The sequence below is a fragment of the Paroedura picta genome, unplaced genomic scaffold (assembly GCF_049243985.1).
Source record: "Paroedura picta isolate Pp20150507F unplaced genomic scaffold, Ppicta_v3.0 Ppicta_v3_sca21, whole genome shotgun sequence".
Taxonomy (NCBI): Eukaryota; Metazoa; Chordata; class Lepidosauria; order Squamata; family Gekkonidae; genus Paroedura; species Paroedura picta.
In genome coordinates this window covers 4333856-4349427 of record NW_027518618.1, presented here as the reverse complement: position 1 = coordinate 4349427, position 15572 = coordinate 4333856, and the positions used below count along the sequence as shown (strand labels likewise).

General features: G+C 59.9%; 1 protein-coding gene across 2 annotated transcripts in view; it reads right to left on the bottom strand.

Annotated features, from left to right (window-relative positions):
- Nucleotides 1-1527: 1527 nt before the first annotated feature.
- The window catches only part of EXOC3L2 (exocyst complex component 3 like 2), a 36111-nt gene continuing 22066 nt past the window's right edge, over nucleotides 1528-15572 (bottom strand). For both annotated transcript variants that reach the window (XM_077318583.1, XM_077318584.1), the window contains exons 5-13: nucleotides 14930-15037; nucleotides 13422-13522; nucleotides 12619-12729; nucleotides 12008-12143; nucleotides 11519-11641; nucleotides 10967-11122; nucleotides 9580-9701; nucleotides 2043-2352; nucleotides 1528-1641 (exon numbers count right to left, since the gene is read on the bottom strand). In XM_077318583.1, coding sequence (XP_077174698.1) covers nucleotides 1612-1641; nucleotides 2043-2352; nucleotides 9580-9701; nucleotides 10967-11122; nucleotides 11519-11641; nucleotides 12008-12143; nucleotides 12619-12729; nucleotides 13422-13522; nucleotides 14930-15037 — 1197 coding nt within the window. In that variant the 3' untranslated portion in view covers nucleotides 1528-1611. The remainder of the gene's footprint in view (nucleotides 1642-2042; nucleotides 2353-9579; nucleotides 9702-10966; nucleotides 11123-11518; nucleotides 11642-12007; nucleotides 12144-12618; nucleotides 12730-13421; nucleotides 13523-14929; nucleotides 15038-15572) is intronic.

The window sequence follows — 15572 nt, the reverse complement described above, 5'->3', positions numbered from 1 at the left end:
TGTCTGGGGTGAGGGGGGGGGGGACATACCACAGGGGTCCGCCTGGTCTGCAGCCTGAGTGGGGAGCTAGAATCCCCCCTCCCCGCTTGGGAAGGGCCCTGCAGCTGGCCTCGGCTGGCCCCTTTGGGGTGCCACAAGAGAGCTCTTCTGTTGCCTGTTATGGGGGGGGGGGGGATATTTGCATTTGGTGCCTTAGGCCCCTGCTTGCCTTGGGCTTTCTCTGGAGGGGGGGCCTAAAGGCTGCCTCCCCCCCCCCCCGCTTGTTGTGGGGAAGCCGTGGGGTCCAGCCCAGTCCACAGGAAGGAAACTGCTGGAGAGCCATTAAGATGCAGGGCTGGGAAAGTCATTAGGGCCCACTGCCCCCTCCCCTGTTTGGGGGGGGGGAAGGAAGGGAGGCAGGCCCCAGTTGCTTGCAGGTTCCCACTCTTCTGACATCTCCCCCCCCCCCCCCCCCCACAGACACACACACACTGGATTCTCGCAGTTGCTAATCTGTGGAGAACTTTAAAATCCTCAGGGCTGACTCTGCTCCCAAGGCCTGCCCTGCAGCCCCCAGGCATGTACGGGCCTCTGGGTGTCAGAGACGGGCCCTTTGCACACGCTCAGGTTCCTCCTGGTGCAAGAGCCGTCGATTCCTCAATATGAAGTCAGAAAAACAAAAACAGGAATCACAAATGCAAAAGGGTGTCGCAATTTCCTCTCTGCAGCTTAATGTCAAATCAAATTATTATCCTCGGTCCTTTAACCTGGGATCCCGCTCTGGTTGACGCTTGAATTTGATTTAACATAAACCCCGAGAGGAAATCCCTAAGTTGCCCTTGTGATTCCTGTTTTTGTCTTCCAGGTCCCTCCTATCCCAAAGCGGGCAGAGGAGTCGCTCTGGGGCTGCCCGTGGGACTGACTCAAGCCTGGCGCTGCCGGCAGGGAAACGCTTCACCCGCGAGACATCGCGTGGCCCAGCGGGTGGCTGAACCGGGGCAGCTTGTGGGAGTGGGGGGGTGGTCCTCATAGGGGGGAGCGCGGAATGAAGCCCGGCTCGCCAGATTGGAAGTCTGCACTCCTCACCCCGACACCAAGGCGGCCCTCGCGAGGGCAGCAGCGAGGAATCAAGATGTTCGGCACCAAGATGTTTGGGTACCAGTGCCAAGTGGGACCCAGACCCCCTGTCCTAGCGCTGGCCCCGACCCTAAACCTGGCAGAGGGGCCCCGTTTTGCAGGCTCTACAGGAGCTCTCTGGGGGCTCGAAGCTGCTCCGGGAGCCCTGGGGCCCTGCGAGGGGCATAGGGCAGAAGAAGATTAGAAACGCAGAGTTGTGCGTTGGAAATTTGAACGATTGAGTCATCTTCAGATCTTCCTTCTCAGTTGAGCCTCCAGGGGGTGGCTGGAGGGATCCTGCTGTTCCCATTGATCTCCAGGTGACAGCAAGGAAATGGCCCCTCCCCCCCACTCCCCACGCTCAAGGCGAGAAAAGCCCGTGTCACACCATCCCCCCCCCCAAATAAAAACAACCTCACAGGGCTGCAGGGATAAATTAATGTGCATTTATTTTATTTTATCTTATTTTTATCTTATTTTTTCTCTACACAACAGAAGTAGCTTCTCTGGGCAGGATCAAGCTGAATCTTGCTTTCTATCATGCCCCTGCAAAAAACAACAGCACAATTGGGCTGCAGGGCCCCCACAAACACACACGCGCACACACAAGCCCTCCCTTTCATGCTGTCTGCAGACATGAGCCACTCTGGTCCCTGAGACGTCCAGCTCTGGTTCTGCTACTCCGGGCTTCTTGCTGCACCCCCAACCTCTCCCCCCAGATGTCTTTGCACATGTCCTTGGCCAGCCCTTGCCCAGACCGCTTGCCTGCCTGCCTGCCTGCCTGCCGGGGCCCTTCTGGGCAGGGAGAGGTGCTCTGCAGGGAGGGGAGAAGCAGGAAAGCAGCAGTGCCTTGAGGCTCCAGGGGCTGGGGGGCTCCGAGCAGCTGCCCAGCAGCCCCCAGAGGTGGTGGGGAAGGCCAGCCGTGGGTGAGCCGAAAGGTCTCACACCTGCGACTCGGCCTCGCTGTCCTTGGCCTGCTGCTGCTGCCGCTCCCGCCGCAGGTGTCGCCGGGGCCTCCAGCGCAGACGGGCGAGGCAGGCGTGGCCCACGTGCGAAAGGTGCTGGATCTTGACCCGGACACAGGAGACCTCGCTGGTGGGGATCCTGGAGAAGAAGACCCGGTCCTGGCCAGGGGGGTCCTCCTCCCCCTCCTCCCCCTCGCTCGGCCGCAGGCTCTCCAGCACGGACAGGACCGACTGGCGCTGGACTTGGTTGCGCAGCCCTCGCACGTCCAGCAGGGCCGCCACGTGCTTCTTCCTGCAGGGGACGAGAGGCGCGGCTTGGAGAAAGGGCCACGGGGCCGAGGGCCTTTTCCAAGCCAGAAACGCTGACCCCAGCCGCCCCCCCCCCCCCGGGCCTCAAAGGACACGGACCGTGGAGCTCTGGGGGAGGATCTTGTCACTTAACCCCCCCAGCCCCCCCCCCGCGTATGGAGGTTCCTTGCTGGGCCTGGAGGTGGGTGGCCAGAGGGAGTCAAGCCAACGGGCAGGATGAGGCCCGCAAGAGGCAGCATCTGGGTTGTCTCCCAAGCAGCCCCGCAGCCAAGCTTAGGGGTGAGCGCAACACAATGAAATGGTGCCGAAGGACACAGGGGGATCGAGCCCACCACACACCGGGGACCAGACCCCCCCAGGCCCCAATATTCCCCCCGGGGAACTTTGTGGCGCCTTTTGTTCAGGCCTCCCCTGTTGCCTGGGCAGAGAAGTGCTCTGAATGGTTCCCTGGAGCAGTTCGTGGCAGGCCAGGAGAGCGGAAGGCCACGAGGACCCACCAGGCAGCTGCGGACTTTGCCCATTTGCAGGAGGAGAGCGAAGCTGCCGTGCCAGAGCGGGGGGGGGGGGGGGGGAGGGGAGGCAGTTGCAGGGATGTGGTGTGTGTGTGTGTGTGTGTGGGGGGGTGTCACTGCTCCTGCTGCAACCAGGGCAAGGGGGTCCCTCCCCAGAGGTCAGGGGCGGCTTCACCACCAACCCCCAGAGTGGTCTCTTCCGGCTCCCGTTTGCGACACGGGGGGGGGGGGGGGGGGGAGGGAATGGGCAGGACTCCGTGGTGGGACCCTGCAGACCGATGCCCCTCAGGCCACATGGGGAATTCCACCCACGCCTGGCCTGACCCGCGCTGGAGGCCGTGGGGGGCCCACGGTGTGGACACTTCCAGCCGGCTCCTTCACACCTGAAGCTGACCTTCCTGCGGCCGGCAGCCCAGGCCTCCCAGAGAAGAGAAGGTTGCCAGCTCTGGGCTGGGAAAGACCTGGAGCCTTTGGGGGTGGAGCCAGGAGTGGGCAAGGAAAGACGTGAGTGTTGTACCTCCTACGGAGCCCCCCCACACCCTCCACAGCAGCCATTTTGTCCAGGGGAACAGACCTCTATTGTTTGGAGATGAGCTGTAATTTGAGGGGATCCCAGGTCCCTCCTGGAGGTTGGCATCCCGACTGAGCCACGCACACCTACACACAGACACAACATGCATGCACACACACACACACACCCCCCCTGGCCCAGAGCCCCGCATTCTGCTGGTGTCCCTCCGCAGTCCAGCCCCGCTGCTCCCCCTGGTCTCAGGCGCGAGGTGAGAGAACGTGGCCGGCCCCCTCCTGCCCGGGAGTTTATTTAAAGCCCCGCTGAGTCGGACGTCTCCTTCCCCTCAGGAAACTGGCACCGGGCCCACCTAATCAGCACGGCCCCTTCTGCCGGCGGCCCCGCAAACGGAGGCGGGGGGCCAGAGGGCCGGCGAGCGGCCGAAGACGGGCTTAATGGGCCCTCGGAGGAATTCCTTCCCGGCACTGAGGCCAGCCTCCTGGAAAGGCCCTGCACATTAGCCGCCCGCATCCGCCCGCAGGCCTCCCGCCTCCCTTCGCCCGGCCGAGCATGCTGCCTCCAGGCAGGGACCCCCATCTCCTAGGGAGCCTGGCCTGGCCGGGCAGCCCCCTTCTGTCCCAGGCCGTGTCCCGGGGAGGAGGGGCACGCAACCTGCAAACGGGGCCGGGGGGGGGGCTGTTCTGCCCCCTCCCCAGTGGGACCCTCCAGTGGTGAGAGAGCCCGCCAAGGAAGGCCTCTGCTGATCTGCTCTCCTCATCCCACTCCCACTGCCGGCACGGAAGGGAGCCAGTCTGTGGGCAGGGGGGGGAGGTTATTTTCTGCTTGGCTTGAGGACCGTTGAGGGCTGTCAGTCCAACCCCCCCCCGTCCCCTCCGGCCACCTCCCCCCAGCATGGAGGCTTCCTCTGTTTACTGGCGCTCTTTCAGTGTTTACCCTGCCTCTTCCAGCAGGGCTCAAGGCCACGGCACAAGGCGGCCAAGGGAACTGAGCCCCAGCAGGATAGGAACCCCTCTGAGATCCCCGGCCCCAAGACGGAAGCATCCAGTGAGTGGTGACCCCTCCGGTCACCATGAATACGTCCTGCATGGGAAGCCCTTTGCTGGACAGGCCTAGGGGACTCCTTGGGACCCCCACAGGGGCCCGGAGCCACAGGAGCCACGTATGGGGAGCCGGTCCTTCAGACGTGAGCCTCCCACGGCTGGGCAATGGTGCCCCGATCCGGATCCCCAGGGCCTTGCGCATCCAGGATCTACCTCCGCCCTGGAGGGCCAATTCTCCCTTGGCCAATTTGCAGGGGGAGGCGGGAGAGGGCCAGTTTGGGAAAGGGAAGGGACCTCAGCAAGGCCTAACCTCCCAGCGTCCACTCCCTAAAACAGGCCCCTTCTCCAGCAGGAGATCAGCTGTCATTCCAGGAGATCTCCAGGCCCTACCTGCAGAGTGTCCCCCCCTCCCAGCTTTACTCTCTCTGAGCTACCTGTGAGGGTGGACAGGATCGCACCCCAAACTGTGCTTGAGCGCATGAACTTGCTCCAAGGATTGTTGCTTGCTTTGCTGCCTTTCACATGGTGACTGTGGGGTTTCCAACTCTGGGTTGGGGAAAACTGGAGACTTTGGGGGTGGAGCCTGCAGAGGGCAGGATTTCGGGAGGGTCTTCAGTGGGGTAGAAGGCTCTGCAGTCCAACCTCTAAGAGGCCCTTTTCTCCAGGGGGGACTGATCTCTGTTGCCTGGAGATGAGCTGTAATTCCTGGGCATCCCCAGGGGGGCCCTACGGTGCCTCTGCATGCCAGCGAGGGACACCACAAGCTGATCCTTGCCCCATCGCCCGTGCCGAAGTGGCCAGCCAGCAGGAAACTTCTCCCAAACCCACTTCCTGTCTGAAGCCCGGCCACTTGTTTTCCTCTGTCTGTCTGTGTGTCTGTCTGTCTGTGTGTCGGCCCTTCTTTTCTTTCCCCTTTTTTTTTAAAAAAGAAGAAACAACAAGCGCAAGAAGGTCCAGATAAAACAGGAAACGTCCGTCAGCCACACTTAACAGGCAATCTGTCGCCTTCGGAACAATTCCCGAGGAGGCAACAAGCAGGAAGCTGGGAAGGGAAACAAACAGCCGGGACACGATAAGGACGCTTTGCCTCCCCGAGTGACGCAGCTGGCCAGCAGGCCCCGGGGCAGCCGGGAAGGGAGCGTATTTATAGCCCCGGCCCCCTCTTCCCTGGGAAAATGGCTGCCGTGACACCCCTCCCTCGGGGAGCAGGGCCTTCTCAGGCTTCGGCCTCCAGGGCCCTGCAGGACGGAGGTGGCGGCCGGGGCAAGCAAGGGACGCCCCGATCTCTCCCCCCTGCCACGGCCACGGCCACGGCTGGCGCTCAGCACAGCTCAGGATAGGAGCCTCACAGCACAGGGGCCAAGGATGAGGCAGGAACCAAGGGGACGAAATTAAGGCAAAAGAAATTCTGCTTAAACCCCCCGAAGAAGTTCCTGACAGTTAGAGAAGTATCTCAGCGGAACAGGCTTCCTCGGGAGGTGGTGGGTTCTTCATCTTTGGGGATTTTTAAACAGAGGCTGGAGAGCCATCTGACGGAGAGGCTGATTCTGTGAAGGCTCAAGGGGGTGGCAGGTGACAGTGGGTGAGCGATTGGACGTGAGTGTCCTGCATAGTGCAGGGGGTTGGACTAGATGACCCATGAGGCCCCCTCCAACTCTGTGATTCTATGATTCTAAATTCCGTCTCAACATCCGGAAGAAGTTCCTGACAGTTAGAGGGGTTCCTCAGTGGAACAGGCTTCCTCGGGAGGTGGTGGGTTCTCCATCTTGGGAGTGTCCTGCATAGTGCAGGGGGTTGGACTAGATCAGTGGTCCCCAACCTGCGGGCCGCGGCCCGGTGCCGGGCCGCAGCTCCCTCTCCCAGGCCCCGCCCCGCAGTAAAAACCTTCCCAGGCCGCAAGCTTGCGGCCCGGGAAGCTTCTTACTGCGGGAGGGCGGGGAGAGGGAATCAGGGCCGGGCCGTGCAGGCGCGGCCCGCGGGCCAATGCGCGGGCGTGGCCCGTGCGGGCGCGGCCCGATGCGCGGGCGCGGTCCGCGTGTGCGCGGCCCGATGCCCTACCGGTCCCCAGCCTCAGAAAGGTTGGGGACCACTGGACTAGATGACCCAGGAGGGCCCTTCCAACTCTAGGATCCCTGGAGCTCTGGGAAAGCACTGCCATGTTAGCCAGGCACTCTGGGACTCCTTGGGGTAGTGAAAGGCGGGGGATAAGAAAACAGCTCTTCTAATTCTTCCTTTTCCTCCCCAGCCCTGGATCCAGGTCATGGGAGCTGTCCAAGGACAGTTGTGTCCAGATCCCACAACACGAAGGCCCAAGCCTTGGCTGGGCAGGGAAGCCTGCAAGGAAGGAGGCCTGACAGGGAGAGGCCAGGCCAGCCCGATCCAGCCATACCTCAGGAGCAAAGCAGGGGGGGCTCCCGGCTCCACAGCCAATCAGGCAATGGCAAACCACCTCGAACGTCTCTTGCCCAGCAGCCAGCCCATCCGGGGATCTCCTGGGGACATTGCACGCGGGCCATGCGATAAGTGAATAAGTGCACGGGAGGAGAGCTCCAAGGTGGGCCCTGTGCTTCTTCTGTCGGCCCCCAAGCCCCAAGAGCTCCCGGGGGAATCGGCCTCGGAGATGACCGACTCCAGGCCAGGGCTGGTGAAGAAAGGGACAGAGACCACAAGGGACTGCATTGCGGAGGGGAGCTCTGGAGCTCCGGCCCACCCTGTTGGGAATGCCAGGGCCATTCTGGCCGCTCTCTCTCCACCGTGCAGGTGAAAGGTCAGAGGAGGGCAGCCCAAGGGGGAATGGGCTGGAGAGGAGGAAGGAAGGCCGGAGAGATTCAAATGATCACCCTGTTGGTCTGAAGGAGCACAACGAAAACAGAGTCCCATCAGGCACCTTGAGGACCAACAAAGATTTATTCAGGGCGGGAGCTTTTGAGTGCAGGCACTAAATGAACAAGCATCATAACTGCAGAGATAGAAGGCAGAAGCAAATTGTGGCAAATTAGTAAACTGTGTCATCATGTCCAAATTAAGACATAAGCCCTGTCGAGTGCCTGCACACAAAAGCTCATGCCCTGAATAAATCTTTGTTGCTCCTGAAAGGCTGGAGAATTAGGGGCTTTTCAGTACGGCAGAGAGATGACTCAGGAGTTGAGTTTGCCAGTGCCAGGACGGGAAATACCTGGAGATTTTTAATTTTTTTTTGCAGGGGGGAGGAACCTGAGAAGGGTGGGGTTTGGGAAGAATCTCTGCTGGGTACAAAGCCCCAGAGTCTCCCCTCCAAAGAAGAAGAGTTCGTTTTTATATCCCTTTTCTCTCTACCCGAACGAAGCTTCCAGTCGCCTTTTCCTCTCCCCACAACAGTCGCCCTGTGAAGTAGGTGAGGCCGAGAGAGCTCCGAGAGAACTGATGTACCAAAATGCTTTAGGATGCTTTGGGCTGATCCTGCGTTGAGCAGGGGGTTGGACTAAATGCCCTGTATGGCCCCTTCCAACTCTATGATTCTATGAAAACAGCACTATCAGGACTGTGACTAGCCCAAGCTCACCCAGCTGGCTGCATGTGGAGGAGCAAGGACTCAAACCTGGCTCACCAGATCAGAAGCTGCTGCTCTCAACCACTATACCATGCAGCCAGGGGAACCAATCTCTCATACCTGGAGGCCAGCCAAAATCCTGGAACTCTAGCTACTGCCTGGAGGGTTGGCAAGCCCACAATGTAGGGGGGTATGATAGAGGCTTATAATACTGGGCATTGGTTGGTGAACCAGTGGAGAGGAAGGACTTTTTCTTTGCCTCCCCGAGCACTAAAACGTGGGGGAAATGGGTTCAGGATCAAAGGAATCACGACTTGACCCCTGATTGAAGTGGGGGATTCACTGCCAGTAAGTGCAGAATGGGCCAGGAACATATTTTCATGGGGAGGAAGCAGATTCGTGGAGGGGGGGACCCACAGCAGCGACTAGCTACGGAAAAGAAAGGGAACCTCCATGGTCAGCCAGCCAGCCAGCCAGCCAGGCAGCCCCTGAATCCCAGGGCTGGGAGGTCACCTCTGGGAAAGGCCTCAGCCTCTCTGCCCTGCACTGGGGTCCCTGAAGAGTCAGGACGTGGGACGAGATGGATCCGGCAGGGCTCTCTGGATGTTCTTCTGCCGCCGAGGAAAAGGCGGTTCCGAGAGAGGCTGGCTGGGACTCTCCCCCCGCAGGCAGGTCCGGAGGGCCCCTCCAGGCCTCCCAGCTTCGGGGATTGTGCAGCCTCGTAGGGCGCTGGCTGGCCACACGCCCAGGCCTCAGGTTTCACACACATCCTCACCTGGCAGGGCTTTTCCACTGACGAGAGCACTGGCTCTCAGGAGCACCTCCACTGCAATGCTGATCCGGTGTTTGTTTGTTCCCTCGCACGGAACAGACGCACCGAGGCTCTCCACAGCCGTGGCAACCAGCCACGGCTTGGAGCATGGCCACCGGGCCTGGCGGAGCCCCAGGCGCTACTGGCCTAGAGGCAGAGGGGAAGAGAACCGGGGAGGAGGGACCAGCCTGCCGGTCAAGGGGCTCAAGCTGCAGGCAAGCCCTCTCCGGGGGGTGGGGACTCACCTGAGGGATGGTCTCCCTCTTGGTGCCCCCCAGGCAGGCAGCCCTCCCCCACCTCTGGGGCTCTGGGCCCAAATGCTTCTCTTTCCCCAGGCTCAGGGGTCTGAAGGCAGCTCCCACAGAGTACTCCTCCTGACGATCTTTCTGGCCTGCAAATGGGCTTTATTGCACACGATCGCAGAAGCTAAGAACGGCCTGCCCAGGTTATTTTATTTATTTTATTTATTTTATGGACTGCTTGGCCAGGAGAACACAGAGGCAGGCCAGGGCCAACCCCCTCTGAGCGTCTCCTGCCCTGAAAACGGCGCAAGGTCACATTGCAAGTCGGCTGTGCAGCCAAATGTTGCAAGCTGCTTTTAACTCCCTGGCTGGGCTATTAACCACATTTTGATGATTTCTGGGCTGGCCTGTGGTTTGCTCACGGCTCTGTCGGAGGTCCACCAGGCAGTCGGCATGCAGGCGGCAGTGACAGGGTCCCCCGTTACCCAAGCCCCACTTCCGGGACAGCTCTGCCCCCCCCAGCAACCCCCCCCCCCTTTGCACTCACTGCACGTCAGGGAAGTCCTGGAGGAGGAACCCCGCTTCCATCTGGATGGCCGGCGTGTCTTCCAGCTCGATCATCCCAGCCAGGTGGGGCACAGCAGCGTCCAGCCAGGAGGAGGTGGAGTTCTGCAAGGGAGGGGGGCGGGGGGGGGAAGACAGTGGCTGTCAGGGCAGGGGGTAAATTATAGCTCGTCCTGGGGGGTGAGCTATATGCTGCTGAGCGGCCCAGCAAACAAACAGGCGGGAGTGACCTTTTCAGACAAATCACACACGACCTGCGGAACTCCCTGCTGAGGGACGCAGGGTGGTGCGGCAGAGTTCCCACACGGATCAGACGGACGCCAGGAGAGACCCGTCTGTCAAAAAGGCTCATGCCCTTTTTGCACCGCAGGCAGCCTCAGCTCAGAGGAGCGAAGCGGAGCCGGGTCAGGAAGGAGAATTGCCCCTGAGCCCTCCTGCTTGGCCGTCAGTCTGTTCAGAAGACGGCCAGGAGCACGCTGGAAGCCGCAGTTCTGAATTGTGGATTTATTAAATTAGGCTGGCTTCCCTACCAAAGCCCCTATTTATGGGTCCCCCAGGGCTTGGAAGGTCCATGAGCTCCTCTCTCCTCCTTTTCCTGAGTGAGAGCAATGACACTGTGGACAACTGAGTTCTGGTTTTAGATTTAGTAGTTTTATATTTTTAACGCTGTATTTTACTGGGGTTTAATCTGCCCTGAGTCACACTAGATAGGGCAGAATACCGAAGGAGAAGAATTGGTTATTATATGCCCTGCTTTTCACTGCCCAAAGGAGCTTCCCATCGCCTTCCCTTCCTCTCCCCATGACCGCCACCCTTTGAGGTAGGTGAGGCTGAGAGAGCTCTGTGAGAACAGGGCTAACAGGACTGTGACCAACCCAAGGTCGCCCAGCTGGCTGCAAATGGAGAAGTGGGGAATCAAACCCGACTGGCCAGATTAGAGGCCGCTGCTTTTAACCACTACACCAAGTTGTAATAATAATAAACAACCACCCTAGAGCCCAATTTCCAAAGCAGCCAATTTCTCCAAAGAAAGACCTTCCAGAATTTCAGCTGATCTCCAGACACTGGCTGGAGGTTGGCAACCCCAAACGTCTTGGGCACTGAGAACTGTCCCTTTCCCACAGATGCACACAGACCGGTGGAACTGCAGACGAAGGGCCGGTGCAAATGTATCCCTGGTCAGCCCCAAAAGGCACAGCCCGTGTTGGGTCTCTGGAACATGTCCCAGAATCCTTTGCACCCCCCCCCCCCATCTCAGTGCCCACCCTCCTCCTCCACCCGCCCCCAGTCCTGCTGCCTCCTGCCCATTTTGACGTGGGCGATAGAGGCTGGCCCCACGCCCGCCCCAGGCATGCCCACGCGCTTCTCACCAGCTGGGCAAAGAACTCCTGGATCTGCTGTGCCTCACTGCGCAGCTTGGCCGCCATCTTGGATCGCATCTTTGAGGACGTGCAGACGATCCGAACTCGCATCAGGGGCCGAATGTATTCGGTGAGGACCATGTGGTGCAAATCATTCACTAGCATCTGAGGGGTCAGAACGGAGTGGGGTTGGGGGGGGGCAGAGACCAGCGTTGGAACCAGGTGCGAGTCCTGGGGCACGAAGCAGAAAGGGCTGGGAGAGCGAGCAGAAGAACGGCAGCGCTTTCTTTTCCGGCCTGGCTCCTCTTCCGGCATTTAGCAGGGGCCTGGCCTGCCAAAAGGAAACCGTCCGCTGCCAAGGAAATTGGCCTGCTTCCTGGCGGCACCTCAGGCAGAGTGCCAGGGCCAGGGCAGGGGCGGCACCCTCCGCGGGGCAGGGGGAAGCGGTCCCTTTGCCCCCAGGGCTGTGCCAGCCAGCCTCCAGCAGTGTCCGGGGTGCTCTGTCACTGTCTCCCCTCCCCAGAAGGCCCCCAGAGTCTTATCCGCCCCAAAGCCCCTCACCTGGTAGGGCTCCGGCTCCATCTTCTTCAGCTTCCGGTCGTGCTCCGAGAGAAGAGCCAGGATGGCAGAGAAGGCCTCGGAGTTGTGCAGCCACTTCCTCTTCATCAGCTTGTGGAAGTAGGGCTGTGGGGGGCCGGGGGGGGGGAAGTCAGAAGGAGCAGCAGGGGGGCGGCTGCCGGGTCCTGACCACTGGCATTCCCAGTATCCTTCGCTCCCAGCGGCCCCGGTGGAGCGAGCAAGAGTTTGGAAGGGAATGTCGCATTCCCCAGGGTCCCTGGCCCACCGAAGTGGGGGTCTGACTCTGGCCACTTCTACCTCCCCCCCGGGAGTCATTCCCTCCCCCACCCAAATCCAGAATCTGGGCAGATCAGTTCTGTAGGAATTAATCTATTCAAGCCTTTGGCCGCAAAGATCTCCAGGATCGATCTGGCCACAGCTGACAGAAGTCACAGCCTCGACTTCCCATCAGGGAATCCGCAGAAGGGATACCTTCAGATTCTGAAAGAGCCGGCTGATCAGCACTCGGTTGCAGAGCCGTGTCACCCTGTCCAGAGAGGCATTGGCCTGGCCCTCCGCTGTCTGGCTCTCGAGGTGACCGCATCGCGCCAAGTCTCTGACGTATTTCCTGAGGAAGAAATGGCGGTCACCCGGGGATGTGTGCACAGGGTGGAAACAGCAAGCTTTCGTGTCATGCCAGCTCCTCTCTGGGTCTAAAGAAAATGCGGCTGATTCAGGATCCCCCTCACGGCATCCGAGGGAGCCCATGGAAAGCTGCCCTACAGGGCTTCTTAACTTCGCTGCCACGTTCGGATACGACCACGCCACTGTGATTGGCCAGAAAGGCTGCCAGCCTCCTGGCTCACTGCAGGCACGTGGAGAGCAGGGACAGGCCGCCATGCCTCTGCCAGATTGCGCGCTCTTTCCTGTCCACAAGCCCACCCAGCCTCTGGCTGAACCGTGGTGACGACACGGAATCTTCACAGGCATTCAAAGGTAGGCAGGGGAAGTGCATGGCCAAGGCCGCATTTTCCATGGGGCGAGGTTTAAGTAGTGACCCCTGTTTTGTCATGCAGGCTGGGCAGGGAGGGGTGGGCACTCACCGGAAAGGTGGGCAACAATTGACCAGTGCGATGGTCCGGCTCGCATAACTGTCGGCCGTTAAGGTGCTTTCTGCTTGCCTCTCGTGGAATTTCTCCACTTTCCTCTGGAAACTGCGGGGGGGGGGAGGGGGGGAGACGAAGAGAAGAGTGTGTGTGGGGGAAACAGGAGGGGTTGGAGGCCTGCGCCGCCAAGCACAATTTCATTCCGAGGAGCCCATCTCCGGGGCCCCAGGGCCAGGTCTTCCCTCCCACCATCCTTGGTCACCTTTCCCACAGTGAGAGAGTGCAGTCCCCAAGAGAATAACTGGTTTCCCACCCCATCCCTTGAAAGTCCAATTTGGCTCTCTCTCTCTCTCTCTCTCTCTCTTACACACACACACACACACACACACACACAACCTGATGCTCATCCCGGCATCCCTTTCAGACCCCACCATCCCTGCTCCCTCTTTCCCACCCATTCAGCCTCTGAGTAAGCACCAGAAAGGGGGGGGGGGTCTGAGACTTTTGCACAGCTGTTTTTGTTGGCAGAGTTTAAATATGTCCAGGAGGTCCACAGCACCAGTTGTGGAGGCAATCAAAATAACCTGATAGCCTCCAGAAGAGTTCTCCTAGGGCTGTTCTCCCAGATCAGTTCTCAGCCCCACCTCCCTCACAGGGGGTCTGTTGTGGGGAGAGGAAGGGGGCCACTTTGGGTCTGCTTCGGGCAGTGGAAGCTCTGAGCCCCCCCCCGGGGTCACCTCAGCAGCCCTCCTTTCCCCACAATGCCCCTGCCTGCAGCCCTGGCGTCCAGGGGGCCCTACCTGTGCAGGAACTCCGCCAGACAGGCCAGGCAGGTCTGAGCCATCCTCCTCCCGAAGTCCACGGTGATCTGGGGGGCTTTGTCTGTGTGAGTCCTCAGCACCTGCAGAGCGGGAGAGAGAGTCAGCGCTGGCCAGAGCGGAGGACCAGGAGTGACTGGCTGGCATTTCTGTGGGGAATGGGTTTGGGGGAGGGGGAAGGGCTTGTAGGGTCCGTATCGACTCCCAGAGTGGACAAATTTGGACCAAAGATTGTCACATGACCATTCTAAACTGTATGCTGATGGTTGTTGGCCTGATTTCGAGTACAGCAATACAGAGACGAGGGTTTCATCCAGCGAAATTCACGAGCTGTCTCTGAAGTGCTACAGTCGTTTCAAACAGTGCCACTTTCCCTGCCCTGGCCTTTTTTGCCACACAGCCTTCCTTGTCGTTGTTTTTAACATGCTAAGTGTAGCGCTATAGCGCTAAACCAACATAGCACTTAATGAGGTCAAGGCCGCTATAACACTGAAGTGCTCTACTGGATTGGCGCTATAGCACATTCAGAGCATCGGGCAGGAGCTCACGGGAATCCCAGGGACGAGCACAGACATGCAAAGGGTTGAATGGCCCCTGACACAGGCTCCAAGCAGGAGGAGCAGGACCCCAGAGGCACTCCACTAAAAGATTCCCAAGCCCCAGGCCCACCTCTGAGGACTTAATGGGCTGCCCTCAGCTGGATGGTCCAGGATACCCTGATCTCAGATCCCAGAAATTAAGCAGGGTCAGTCCTTGGAAGGGAGACCCCCAGGAAGGCTCTGCAGAGGAAGGGGAGAGCCCACCCCCTCTGCTCCTCCCTGGCCTTGGGAGCCCCTTGCTGGGGGGGGCCCTAAGTGGGAAGCTAAGCAGGGTCAGTCCTTGGAAGGGAGACCCCCAGGAAGGCTCTGCAGAGGAAGGGGAGAGCCCACCCCCTCTGCTCCTCCCTGGCCTTGGGAGCCCCTTGCTGGGGGGGCATAAGTGGGAAGCGAAGCAGGGTCAGTCCTGGGAAGGGAGACCCCCAGGAAGGCTCTGCAGGGGAAGGGGAGAGCCAACCCCCTCTGCTCCTCCCTGGCCTTGGGAGCCCCTTGCTGGGGGGGCACTAAGTGGGAAGCTAAGCAGGGTCAGTCCTGGGATGGGAGACCCCCAGGAAGGCTCTGCAGGGGAAGGGGAGAGCCAGCCCCCTCTGCTCCTCCCTGGCCTGGGAAGCCCCTTGCTGGGGGGGGCCTAAGTGGGAAGCTAAGCAGGGTCAGTCCTTGGGAGGGAGACCCCAGGAAGGCTCTGCAGAGGAAGGGGAGAGCCAGCCCCCTATGCTCCTCCCTGGCCGGGGAAGCCCCTTGCTGGGTCACCATGATTTGGCTGAGTCTTGACGGCCCCCTTACACACACACCATACGACAGGTGTGAGGTCAGAGGGGTGTGCAGCACATGCAGGCTGCAGCATGATATGCAAGAAGAGCCGGTAGCTGTGGAGGAGGCCGGAGTCTGACGTACGGGGATGATTCTTCTGGACAAGCAGAACTGGGACTGGTCAGCCTCCTCCTGGGCCCACTTCTCCTCTTCCTTCTGCAGCTCTTGGTTCATATCCTCCGTGATCTTCAACTGCAAACAATCAGCAAAAGAGAAGAAAATGAAGAGCAGGGGGGGGGTTACGTCCCACTTTTTACTGCCTGCAGGAGCCCCCAAAATGGTTTATGAACTCTTTTCCTTTCCTTTCCCCACAGCAGAACTAAGAGAGTTCTTAGAGAACTGCTGTGCAGGAGCATCCCTAAGGGAAACTATGACTGGCCCAAGGCCACCCAGCCGGCTGCATGTGATGGAGGAGAAGGAGGGACGTGAACCCAGGTCCCAGATTAGTGGCCCCCGCTCTTAAACACGACAGCAGGCTGGCTTAAAACGAGGCTGGAGGGAGGGAAAAGAGGTTTCCTGGGGAAAGGGGGCCCATACGCCATGGAGCGTTTTATTCTGTCTCCCCAGTCCTGCCTTTCGTTCCCTGGCCCCACGTAGGACAGGCAGTCTAGCGAGGAACATTAGAAAAGAGCATTAGAAAAGAGTCTAGGAGCACCTTTAGGACTAACAAAAAAACTGTGCCTGGGAGGGGCTTTTGTGAGCCCCGGCTCAGCTAGAGTGAGGCCCT